Raw genomic sequence first — 11,966 nt, 5'->3', positions numbered from 1 at the left:
GGAGGCTGACTCTCAGGGCCTTGGCACAGGCATGCGCAGTGGGTGCTCAAGGAAAGTGCATCACCAGACTGACCTTCTCAGAAGAGCCTTGGACCCTGGACCCTGCTCCATGTTCTGGGTGAGGTGTTGCCACCTGGCTCCAGGGTTCTGTTGTCAAGGTCTCGGGACTTAGACACCCAGGTTCTCAGGCCCATGCAGAGCCTGGACACTGAAGGCCACCGCCAGCCTGACCTCTCCTGAAGAGAGAATCACTCAGCATTGGAGGTGTAGCTCCCTCTTCCAGGAGGGCCCAGGTCATCAGCCAGCCCTGTGCCAATCACTTCCAGTCCTGCCAATCAGGGGGGACCTGGCAGGGCCCCTGTCTAGATCTCAGAGTGCAGTCAAGACAAAGGCGTCTGGAAGGATCACTTTGGGGCCTTGGGGCCTGGGCCAAGGGAGCGGGCTCACAGCGGGAAATAGGAGAAGCTTCCTGGGTAACAGGAGAATGCGGCCAGCTGCGCTCCAGAGTTCCAGCCCCTCGGGGGAGAGATGTTTTCATGCTTTTTGCTTTTTCTCTAAGTATGTTCCTGCTGCTCCCGTAGATTAAGCTTGATTCCTGCAGGAGATGTCAGACCCATGGCAAATGCTAAGCTTCAGACCACAAGAAAAAGGTGTGTTTGTCCAGACCAGATCTTGAAAGAAGAATGAGGAAGCAGAGGGAGGGAATCCCAAGAAATCCCAAGACCAGCAGCCCGTCCTGTCTAGATAACTTCTGGCCCAACCCATTCCTTGGGGCTCCATTTGCATAAAGTGGAACTCCTTCTCAAGTGTGACCACAAGGTACAGATAACTACTACCTAAGCAAAGGGCACCTGGAAAGGGAAGAGGTGATGCCTGAGTGAGGAAGGAGGGGGAGGCGTAAAGTCCTGGAGACACAGAACACACTGGGTCTTTAAGCCTCAAAGCCCACCCTGCCCCCAAGCAGTCTTGCCAAAGGATTCACAGTTCCACTCAGAAGGCTGAGCCAGAGATGTCACACACTCTGCCCCCACCCCACCCATGCAGACACACGCCCTACACCCATGGTCGGCAAACTGCGGCTCGAGAGCCACACGCGGCTCTTTGGCCCCTTGAGTGTGGCTCTTCCACAAAACACCACGGCCTGGGCGAGTCTATTTTGAAGAAGTGGTGTTAGAAGTTTAAGTTGAAAAAATTAGGCTCTCAAAAGAAATTTCAATCCTTGTACTGTTGATATTTGGCTCTGTTGACTAATGAGTATGCCAACCACTGCCCTACACAGTCACACCCCATCCACGTTCTAAAGAGATACACACACCAACACAGCTTTGAGGTTCCAACCATTTTATACTGAAATGCACATGGGCTGATCCAAAAAGGGTCGAACTGGGGGAGGAAGAAATGATGAAAGTGAGTGATCTCAGGGCTTGATGTTACCAACTCTTGGAGCATGTGCCAGTCCACCTGTCTGTCTGCCCACCCTGGCAGGACGGTCAGGCCTGGAGGTCTGGAGGAGCTCAGCTGAGCTGGGCAGAGGAAGCAGCCAGTCCTGGGCCAGGCAGTCCTCAGCTGAACGGCTTCACCAGCTTCATGGCAGCATAGTTCTAGAGGAGAGAGGAGGCAGGGACACGTGATGACAGCTGCAGGGTCTCAGGACTTAGACACCCAGGTTCTCAGGCCCATGCAGGGACGGAGCAGGGAAAGGAGGCTCATCTACTCAACCACCTGCCTGCACTCTGCCCTCAGCACCCTTACCCCTCACTCAGCTCAACACCACCCTCCTGGTGCCCTTGCCAATCACATAAGCCCAGACCTTCCTGAAACTCTTCTGGAACCCTCCCAGTTTGGGGGGGGGGGGGAGGACAGCTGCCTAAATTGCCCTGTCTTCTCCCCTATCAATCTAGGGCCCACTTTCATGTTCCAACCACAGCCAAGAGGATTCTGACCACCAGGGCCTGCCCTGGCCTCTTCGTCAGACAGGTGACCTAAAGGCATGACCATGATCCTCGCCCCCTCCCACATGGACCCAGGGCTCACTGGCCACCACGCTCCTGTCCAGAAAGTAGAGAGAGAGAGAGTTGGGGGGCTGGGTGTACGGGGATGACCCGCGATGCAGGCCAGCACCTGGGATGGGTCACCCCTGATTAGACCCTGGCTGCTGTAGGACTGAAAGGAATCTCCCGCCCCACTCCTCCCCCACAAACCATGAAAACACATACAACACAACACAGGGCTCCTAATTGGGACAGTATGTTCCCCAGCGCCGGCCCGGGAAAGCCAGCCCTGGAAACAAAGCCTTCCCGCCAGATCCGCTGCCTCCCCACGCTGGCCCTGCTCCCGCTGGCTGGGGGCAGCAGGAGGAACCAGACAGGCTGCCCTCCCTGTCCCCCTCCCAGGGGAACTTCCAAGAGGGTGGGAGACTAGACCAACTGGAGGGAGCAGCCCCTCAACGTAGTCCCCTCTACCAGGCCCTCTGCCCTCCCCCCAAGGCCAAAAAGTCAGGTGAAGGTCTTGGGCCACCAGGTGATGGGGCAACTTGGCCGGAGAGCAGCAGGATTTGCCCAGGTTGTAGCAAAGGCCTGTCCACAAAACCAGTCTGCAGCCTCAGGCCCGGGCTGCCCCTCCAGCCCTGGACCTCTCACCTATGATTTGCCCCCCCGAAACGCCAGCCCTGGGAGAAGGATGGTGAGGTTGGTGTTTTAAAGAGGACAATTTTCAGAAGAACTCAAAGGAAGGTGATGGCCGCTGCTGGGGGCCTCGGAGACAGGGGAGGGTTCTGACCAGGGCTAGTGGCAAAGTGCCCCTCTGCTCTGCCCACAGGGCCCGGGGTTAAGGCTGCTCCAGGACAAGGAAGGAGCATGGGCTGGAAGTGACTAGAAATCTTCTCTCCTCCCCCAGCCAGGCAACGGGGTGCCTTCTCCAGACCCTGAAGGCCTGGCCTGCTGCCCACGTGCCTCACAGGGAAGGGCCTGGCTGGCCAGGGGCAGGCACTAGGCACAGAAAGGGCGGTGGGGATGTCACTCTGGCCCTGCCCCTGCCCTCCCCTTAGCTCTACAGGAGAACACTTGACTTGATATGAAGCCCACCAAGGAAGATGAAAGGGCTCCCCTAACCACTATGCTAGCACAGCAGGTCAGAGCTGACCCAGGCCAACCCGCCCATCCTTATGCCGATGGGAGGACCCTGAATTTCTGGACCTAGACCCTCCTTTGTCACTTAGGCCCAGACAGTTCCCTCTGGTGGTCTCCACAGTCCATGTAAGAGACCGAAGGGATGGCTTTGTAACTGTTTTAACTACAAGAGGTGCAAGCTGCTAATATAGTAAGTCCTCACTCAACATTGTCAACAGGTTCTAACACTTTAAGTGAAGTGACATATAACAAAACCAATTTTTACCATAAGCTAACTGATAGAAACAAGAGTTAAGTTCCTCTGGCATCACATCAACATTACAATGAAACTAGAGGCCCAGTGCATGAAATGCGTGCACAGGTAGGGTCCCTAGGCCTGGCTGGCAATCAGGGCCGATCGGGACCTTCCTTCGTTCCGTGCCACCCCCTGGTGGTCAGCGCACATCATAGCAAGCAATCGAACTCCCAGTCTACCGGTCAAACTCCCAAGGGACATTTTGCATATTAGCCTTTTATATATATAAATAACTTTAAATTACATTCTCACACATGGAAAACCTGCTGGTGCATGGGCTCTCGCCAGTCACTGCAGGAGAGAGCTCTCCACACACCTCCTCCTCCTGCAGGACTCACAAAGCAAAATACACACAGGCAAGTAATTCCCAGAGCAGACTGCCTGCTGTGGGCATACTGCACTTGACCAGACTGAGGCCTACGGTGTCCCTGCATTAGGAGCCATGCACAGACTGCCCTGCAGCCCTAAGCCAGTCCCTTCCCTTCTCTGGGTGTCTCCTTCTTTGCCATTCAAATCAGGGTGACATGGCCCTGGCCAGCATAGCTCGGTGGTTAGAGCGTCAGCCAGCACATCAAAGGGTCTAGGGTTTGATTACTGGTCAAGGGCACACATCTGGGTTGCATGTTCAATACCCTGAAACCAATTGATGTTTGTCTCTCATATCAATGTCTCTCTCTCCCTCTCCCTCTCCCTCTCCCTCTCCCTCTCCCTTTCCCTCTCTTCCTCTCCCTCTCCCTCCCTCCCTCCTACTCTCTCTAAAAAGCAATGGAAAAACTATCTTCAGATGAGGATTAAAAAAAAAATCAGGATAATATGGAGTTGATTATGCCATCCTGTTTTCATATCAGTTTGAAATTTTCATTTATAGAAGTTTAAAATTGTTTGAAGAATATTAAAAGTCAGGCATCAGCCTGGTAACGCTGTGGTCCCTTCAAAGTTTCAAGTTCCAGAGATATTGGGGAGACAGGGTAGGGGGCTGGAGCATCTTCAGGGTTCCCCTGATGAGCTATGAGGACCAGGGAAGCCAAGACCAAGAATACAGCCCCAGATCCTCCCGTTTTGGGCCGTGCCCCATGGAGCTGGGGGGCAACAGCTGGCTTCTCACCAGGTGAAAGGGACCCCCAATGTACACTGTACCAAGTGAGAGGGCCACCTCCTCTCTGTCCACACACATCTTCCCCCAGGCCTACCCTCTGCAGGAGGCGGGACACACTGTGTCACGGTACTCAGGTGGATGCTGAGACTCTCTGCTGGCCCCAGCTCCTCCCTTCCTCTGGACCTCAGCAGGTGCCACCCGCACAAACAGAGGGACCTCCTTCTCTGTTCTGCTATCTACACCGTCCCTTCCTGACTGAGTCCCACACCCTCCTCAGGAAGGTTCCCCCCACTCCCCCTACTCAGGGGCTCACCTACCAACCCTTTGATTACATAGTCCAGGGGTTTGCTGAGGACAGCTATGTCTCCCCATCGACAGCAAGAACTGTTTCCCCTTTTGGACTAAGAGTCCCCTAAGGGTAGGACTTTGTCTACCAGACTGGGAACCCCCAGAGTAGGGGTCATGTCTCCCTCATTAGACCATGGGCTCTGCAAGGACAGAGGCTGCGTCTCTCCATCAGACTGGGGCTCTTCGAGGGCAAGGACCGACTCTCCCTGAGACCAGGCTCTGCTGGAAGTCAAGAGCTGTGCCCCCCACATCAGACCAGGAGCTCCCCCAAGACAGGGCCTGTGCCTCCCCTGCCGGGCCTGCTCACCGGGAAGGCATAGACGAAGATGCCCAAGAACAGCAGGAGGATGAAGAGAATGATGAAGAGGATGATGGCGCACCGGAACCGCCGCCACAGGATGAACTTCATAGTCTTGTACGGGGAGGTGAACCAGAGGAAGGAGGTGTCAGGGCGCCTGGAAGTGAGATCCCAGAGGTCAGCAGGCAGACCTACCATGGCTGCTTTCTCCAAGTCCTGCTCCCAAACCACCCTGACCCTCCACAGTCAGCTCCCAGGACCCGCCCAGCCTTGAGACCACACTCCTTGCCCCAGAACTCACCTGCACTCCCTTGTCCTCCAAGCCTTTGCTATAGTGTGAGCCCCACCATGCTGCCCTCCTCTTCTTGGTGCCACCAAACCCTATTCACCCTCAGGGGCCCTTCTCTGCCACTCTGTCCAGGACACCTTCCCTGCCACCCTCTTTCCTTCCCAACCCAGGACTTAAAAGACTGGAGATTTGGGAGCTGGGCGGAACCCCAAGGGACTGTCACATTAAGTGAGCCATGGCCCAATGAGCCCCAGATAAGCCAAGCCACCTGCCTAGAGACACATGGCTGGTCCACGGGAAGTGAATCCAGGCAGCTGAGTTTCTCTCATAACCAAGAACCTCAAAACCTGCCCCAAGGTCAGCCTCACAACTCAATGAGCTTGCAGGATTTTGTGTCGCAATAATGGCCTTTTAACTACACGCCACTGGATCTCCTGGGCCTCTCTTGTCTTTCCAGCCAGATCCCAGCCATCCCAGGATGGCTCTCCCCCCTCTGCCAGCCCCATGGCACTTGGAGCAGCATGGTAATAAAGTGGGCCGTCTCTGCTAAGTCTGACTTGAGCCCAACCGGCCACAGGGAAGGACCTAGCAAACACAGCCCTGACACCACCTCCCCCAGCCGTAGTCTTTCAGCCCCCAGTAACTGCCTTCAAGGCGTCTGCATCCACTTTAGGGCCTATGAGGTAAGGAAGACAAGGACTGGTCCCCCATTTCACTGATGGGAAAATAAAGGCTGACAGACTGTTTGAAAGCCACACTGACACCAGGAGAGCCATGGGAGACAGTTTGGTCAAGGGAAAAACCTTGATCAGGCCCCCAGAGCCAATCAGATCAAGTGGGAGCATTCCAGCCTCACCACTTTCCTTACTCAACTTTGCTAAGACTGTTTCCTCACCTGTAAAATGAGATGATAATAACAACCCAGCAGAGAAGGTTCCATAACACAACATGCACATGCCACATGACAGCTTCCTCAGCACACAACCAACAGCTACCCAACCGTGCCTGCTTCCGGAACTAGCTGAGGAGCCCAGTGTTCCTGGAATGACGTCTGTCACCTGCCCCCTAACACTGTGTGGCCCTCTCTGGGCCATGTGGGCATCGTGACCTTTTTAAATGTTTCATGACCTCTGCAATAGATGCCTCCTAGATGGCGGCTACACCTCCCAGCTCCCCTGGGCATCAGGGATCAGGGGCTTGGCACTGACTTTGGGTCCTCGAGTTTGGGGTTCATGTTGGGCTCATCCCGGCCCTGGCCAGCAGGTCGCTCCTCGTGCTCACTCTCTGCTACAATCTCCAAGGTCATCTCCAGTTTGCCCTGTGGAGACAGAGGGACAGAGGCTCTGCCCAATGGCCGGGAGAGGAGCCATTGATGTAGGGGCCTATGATGTAGGGAAGACAAGGACTGGACCCCAGGACAATTGTAAGAGCCACTTTATTTAATTTTTTAGTTCTATTGGGTTGATCTGATCACAAAAGCAGTAACTGCTCCTTGTAGAGCATTTAAAAACTACAGAAATACACAGGCACACCTTGTTTCATTGTGCTTTGCTTACTGCGCTTTGCAGATACTGCATTTTTTACAAATTGAAGGTTAGACCCTCCACCAGCAAAAAAGATTGTGACTCGCTAAAGGCCCAAGTGATGTTTAGTATTTCTTAGCCATCATGTATTGTTAAAATAAGGTATGTACATTGTTTTTATAGACATAATGCTATGCACACTTAACAGACTACAAGATAGTATACACATAGCTTTCATATGCACTGGGAAACCAAAAGATCCGTGTGGCTGGTTTTATTGTGGTTATTTGGAACCAAACCCACAATATCTCCGAGGTCTGCCTGTGCAGACGAAGGAGCATGTCAGCCGTACCTCCACTGTGTGGAGACACGCACTGTTAACACTGTTACGCAGCAGAGCTGGTGTTCTCTGCAAGTGTATGAACGACCACACTGTGTATACATACTTCTACGGCTTGCTTCTTTCACTTAGAAATATATTCTGTTTTACTGTATAATTACATATTCTTTAAGGTTTGCTTCGTAATGGCTGTAAGACATTCTATGGGATGGTTGGCCATAATTTGTTTCGTAAACTACTTATTTTGGTTCATTTAGCTTGTTTCCGACTGTGCGGTACTATAAATAATGCTGCAGCAAATACCCCAGAACCTTTGTTGGTTTTTTTTGTTTTTGTTTTGTTTTTTCATTTTAGCTGGTTATTTCTTCTGGAGAGATTTTTAGAAGTGGGATGACAGAGGACAAAGGCATAAAAATTGTTAAATCTCTTGCTGTGTGTTACCGAATTGCTCCCACACGTGGTAGAACCGTGAGCACCCCAGCAGAAGTAAGCGAGGAGCCTGTCCGCATCTTCCCCAGAAGTGAGCATTTCTGGTTTCAAATCCTAATTTAGTGGGCAAAAAGCTTTCACATTTTAAAATATGCCTTTATTTAATTACGATGGGGAGTCAACCTTTTCAAATGTTTAACACCCATCTGTGCTTCTTTTGTGCATTACCTATGCATGCCCTTTGCTCATTTTTTTTTGAGGTGTTCATTATTTCTTGTGAATTGTTATGATTCATTCTACAACAAGGGTATTTTTTTTCAAGGGCCACGTTAGGAGCTGGCTGACTGTCTATACTTCCAAATAAAGTGTCAGGGATTCACTTCCCCTGCAGAGGAAGGACAGTTCAGTCCCCTGTCACACCCCTGAGCAGACCTCTGGGCAAGAACAGTAGGACAAGGAAGGTCCCTTGTAGGGTCCTGCTCAAGTGAGCAAGGCAGGACCCCTGTCCTCTACAGGAGCCCAGGCCAGAGGGGTCCCAGCACACAGATCACTGTGAAGACCCAGAAGCCGGAGCACAAACAGGGTCAGAGGGAGACAAATGCATCTTTAGATTTAAATAGGCTTCCCTGGTATGTGAGCCTCAAGGGGAGGAAGGCTGGAAACTGGGAAGGGAAGCCGGCTGGCGCCTTGGAAAATGGGGAGAGGGAGGACAAGAGAGGGGGGCAGGCGCACATACGCTCTGGTGCCCCCACTGGCTAGTGGGGAGCAGACTTACCGCTAATATCTTCTTCTCACCCTCCTCTGCCACACAGGGCCACCAGCCCTTCACTGTTTTCTGTTCAAAAAGGGACACGAACCACTCCGGGTGGAAAGTGTCATCCAGCAGGTCCAGGGAGCACTTCTCCGCCGTCTTGGCGGGCTTGGGCATGCGGTTGAGATCCAGCTGCAAGGAGCCTGTGACAAGGAGGGGTTCCTTAGCCGAGGGTTTCTCAGTCACTGGCAGCGAGTCCCACCCAGGGGTGGGCAGGTTCCACAAAAACTCACAGTTACCTCCTCAGCCTCCATCCATGGGCTTAGCCATGAGTCAGATCTCTCAAACTCCAGCTCCCTATCCATGCCCTCTTATTCCATCCATACAGTTTCCCATCCATCTACTCACGAATCCATATGCCCACTAACCTACCCATTGACTTGCCTTAAAAGAGCTCAACTATTCATCTTACTATGCATGAATCCATTCATTGTCTACATCTATCATCCATCAATTTTAAATTGTTTTTATTGTAGAAAAATCTATTTGACATAAAATTTGTCATTTTAATTCAAAATTGATCATCCCTAAAAGAAATAGCTCACCCATTAGCAGTCATTCCCCATTCCCCCTCCTTCCAAGCCTGACAATGATGAGCCATGTAGAATTTCCTATTGTGGACATTTCTTATCAATGGAATCATAAAATATGTGTCACTTAGCATGTTTTCAAGGTCCATCCATGCTGTAGCATGCATCAGTATTTCACTCTTTCTATGGCTGAGTAATATATCTTTGTATGGGGAGACCACACTTTCCTGGTTAACTTTTATAGTTGTGATGGGGCTGTTACAGTCCGGTCTGTTGGCCCCATATAAGGCTGTGTTCCTCCCCGCAAATCTCACTCCTTCGGCCCTGTGCTCCCTGCTTCCTAGGTCAGGGTTCAGCACACATCTGCCCCATCAGAATCCTGTGTGTGGCCTGGGGGATGGAGACATGTTCCCTCGTTTGGTCATCACTCAGGCACAAGGGTGAAGAGTGTCTTGAGCCCCTCGCTGGCTGGGCTCAGTCTGCATCTAGCCTGAGAGGTGGGGCAGGGAGGGGTGGAAGGCCTCCTGTCAAGCCTGAGGCCAGCCAGCCAGCGATGGCCAGCATATGTCTGCACTGCCTCAGCCTGTGTCTCCCTCTCTTCCTTGCCTGAGTCCTACCATCCAACGTGGCTCAGTGTCAATGCCACCTCTGCTGCTAGACCACCCTGCTGACTGGCACTGCTCTGCATCATGGATCTCACTCAGCACCACGGACCAGGGACTCTGAGCTCCCTGCGGGCAGAAAGTAGGTGCACCTCCTGCCAGCCAGCCACGAATGGCACACACACACACAGTGGGGGCTCTGGGGTCGCCCCCAATGTACAGAGCGGTGCCGAGAAGCAGTGCTCACCCAGAAAGTCGTCAAAGGAGAACTTGTCGTTGTCCCAGATCTGGAATACCACTCGCGCTGGGATTTTGCTCTCAGTCTTGTCCAGCCTCCAGAAAGCGTCCTGGCCCAGAGGAGGAGCAGAGAAGGAAGTGAAAAGAGAGATTAGAGAGAGGCTGGTTTCTTTCCAGCCTAGACGGCTGCCTGGAGGAGGCAGTGGGGAGTGGGGTAGGGCATCCCTTAGGGACTTGCCAGAGCCAGGTTCTGGCAGGAAAACTCATGAGACCCCAAAGAGCAGGGTTCAGGTTCAGGAGGGTACTGTGCAGGCTCCCTTCACACAGGTGGCTCCTTGGATCCTCCCAATTCTCTGATTCGATGTTCTCACTCCCATTTTACAGATGATGAAACAGAGGCTTGGAGAAGTTAAGCGTTTGCCCAAGATCTGACAGTTAATAATAATAATAGTAATAATATTGCATTTCTTATGCACCAGCCCTTTACCACTATGAACTCATCTATCTTTCCAATAACCTAGAAGGAGACACGCCTTGGTGCTGAGGAAACCAGAGCAGGTACCGTGTGAGTCATACCCCTGGGAAGTGGCAACCTAGGTCCACACCAGGCAGGCAGGTTTTAGAATCCAGTTCACACCTGGAAATCCTGCTCTGCCCTTGTGACCTTGGGGACAGAGTTGGCTGGGAACTTGAGGTACCCCACCCCACCCCCAACACACTGCTGTAAGGAGCTGACACTGGGGGGCAGTGACCCCAGCTCCTTCCCCACCATGCCAACCCACCCACCTTCTCCCCCTGAGAGCCTGCTCTGGGGTACAACAAAGCCCCTGGTGCTGGCAAGTTCCCCGCCCTCCTGCGCTCCCCATCCCACCTCCCTCGCACCAGGCAGCCTGAAACAGTGTCATCTTGGGTTTCTTCCCAAGAGGCCTCACCTAGCCACTGAAGGATGGGGACTGGGCATGCCAAGGCCTGGGTTTACCTTGGGACACACTCAACCCAAAAGACTGCCCCTGGGGCTTTCCTGCTCATGCCTGTCCTGTCCTCTCATTGTAGCCTCTCCCGAACAGTGGCAAGGACAGGGAACATTCTGACCAGCCTGCAGGTCATGGCAGGGGCCTAGACTGAGTCTCGGAGAGACAGACTCCACAGGGAGTTGGGGAACGCTGCTGACCACACGTGGTTTGTCTGGCCCTGGGTGCCTCATATACACAGCCTCACTGCCCAGTCAGGTCCGTGCCTGCTGTGTGGCCACCCCAAGCCATGCAAACCCACAGAACCCCTAAACCGGGACCATGACCTGAGCAATGGTCACCTTGCAAAGCACCCGGCCTCTGTCTGGACTGCTGCCTGACTTGGTGAAGGGGCTCAGGTCCCCAGCTGGGCCCTTGCCCCCCAGCCCCTGTCTGGTGCCTCCCCCTTTTCCGGGCCCCGGCCCTCCTGCAGGTGCCTGCCTCCTCTGGCGGGGCTTTTATGGCCAGCACCGCAGGCCCGCCTGCACAGGCCGCCAGCAGCCTCCATTCCTCCGGCCGGCCTGGTTTATGGGCTCAGTAATGAGCCAGAGGTTCAAACAGCCCCTGGTGGGAGCAGCTGGGCTGGGGCTCCAGCCTGGGGAATGGCCCCCCAGGTCCCAGGCGCTCATTACGCTCCCGGTCTGGGCCCTTTTACTAGCTGTTTATTTGCAGGGTGGGTGCCTGACGCGCAGGCAGGCCCCGGTGGGTGTGCTGGGCTCCAGGTGGGGAGCCGGCCAGGGCGACCAGCGGTGGTTCAAAGCAGCCGGATGAAAGGAGACCTTGTACTTTACGACAGTCTCGTCTGGTTAATGGGGTCCCTGGAGGGCCTGCCTGCCAGAGGCCCTGAACCCCTCGGCAGAGGGCTGGCTCTGCGGCATGACCGAGGAGCCCAGAGGCTGCTCAGTGCCCCCACACAAACCCACCCCAAGACTCGGTCCTTTAGCCCAGACCGGCTCCTTGGTGCCCCACTGTGTGCACACTCCACTTGCCTCCCAGGGCCCTTTTTCCACAGAAGGACCGCTGGCTCTGC

At 53.8% G+C, this 11,966-nt stretch overlaps 1 protein-coding gene across 21 annotated transcripts in view; it reads right to left on the bottom strand.

Annotated features, from left to right (window-relative positions):
• Positions 1-1,325: 1,325 nt before the first annotated feature.
• The window catches only part of DYSF (dysferlin), a 196,133-nt gene continuing 185,492 nt past the window's right edge, over positions 1,326-11,966 (bottom strand). For all 21 annotated transcript variants that reach the window (XM_079792337.1, XM_079792343.1, XM_079792340.1 and 18 more), the window contains 5 exons: positions 9,937-10,036; positions 8,522-8,700; positions 6,663-6,772; positions 5,175-5,322; positions 1,326-1,601 (listed from right to left, as the gene is read on the bottom strand). In XM_079792337.1, coding sequence (XP_079648463.1) covers positions 1,563-1,601; positions 5,175-5,322; positions 6,663-6,772; positions 8,522-8,700; positions 9,937-10,036 — 576 coding nt within the window. In that variant the 3' untranslated portion in view covers positions 1,326-1,562. The remainder of the gene's footprint in view (positions 1,602-5,174; positions 5,323-6,662; positions 6,773-8,521; positions 8,701-9,936; positions 10,037-11,966) is intronic.

Source organism: Cnephaeus nilssonii (genome assembly GCF_951640355.1).
Source record: "Cnephaeus nilssonii genome assembly, chromosome: 15".
Lineage (NCBI taxonomy): Eukaryota > Metazoa > Chordata > Mammalia > Chiroptera > Vespertilionidae > Cnephaeus > Cnephaeus nilssonii.
The sequence above is the reverse complement of the archived record's forward strand: the minus strand, read 5'-3'. Positions and strand labels throughout refer to the sequence as shown.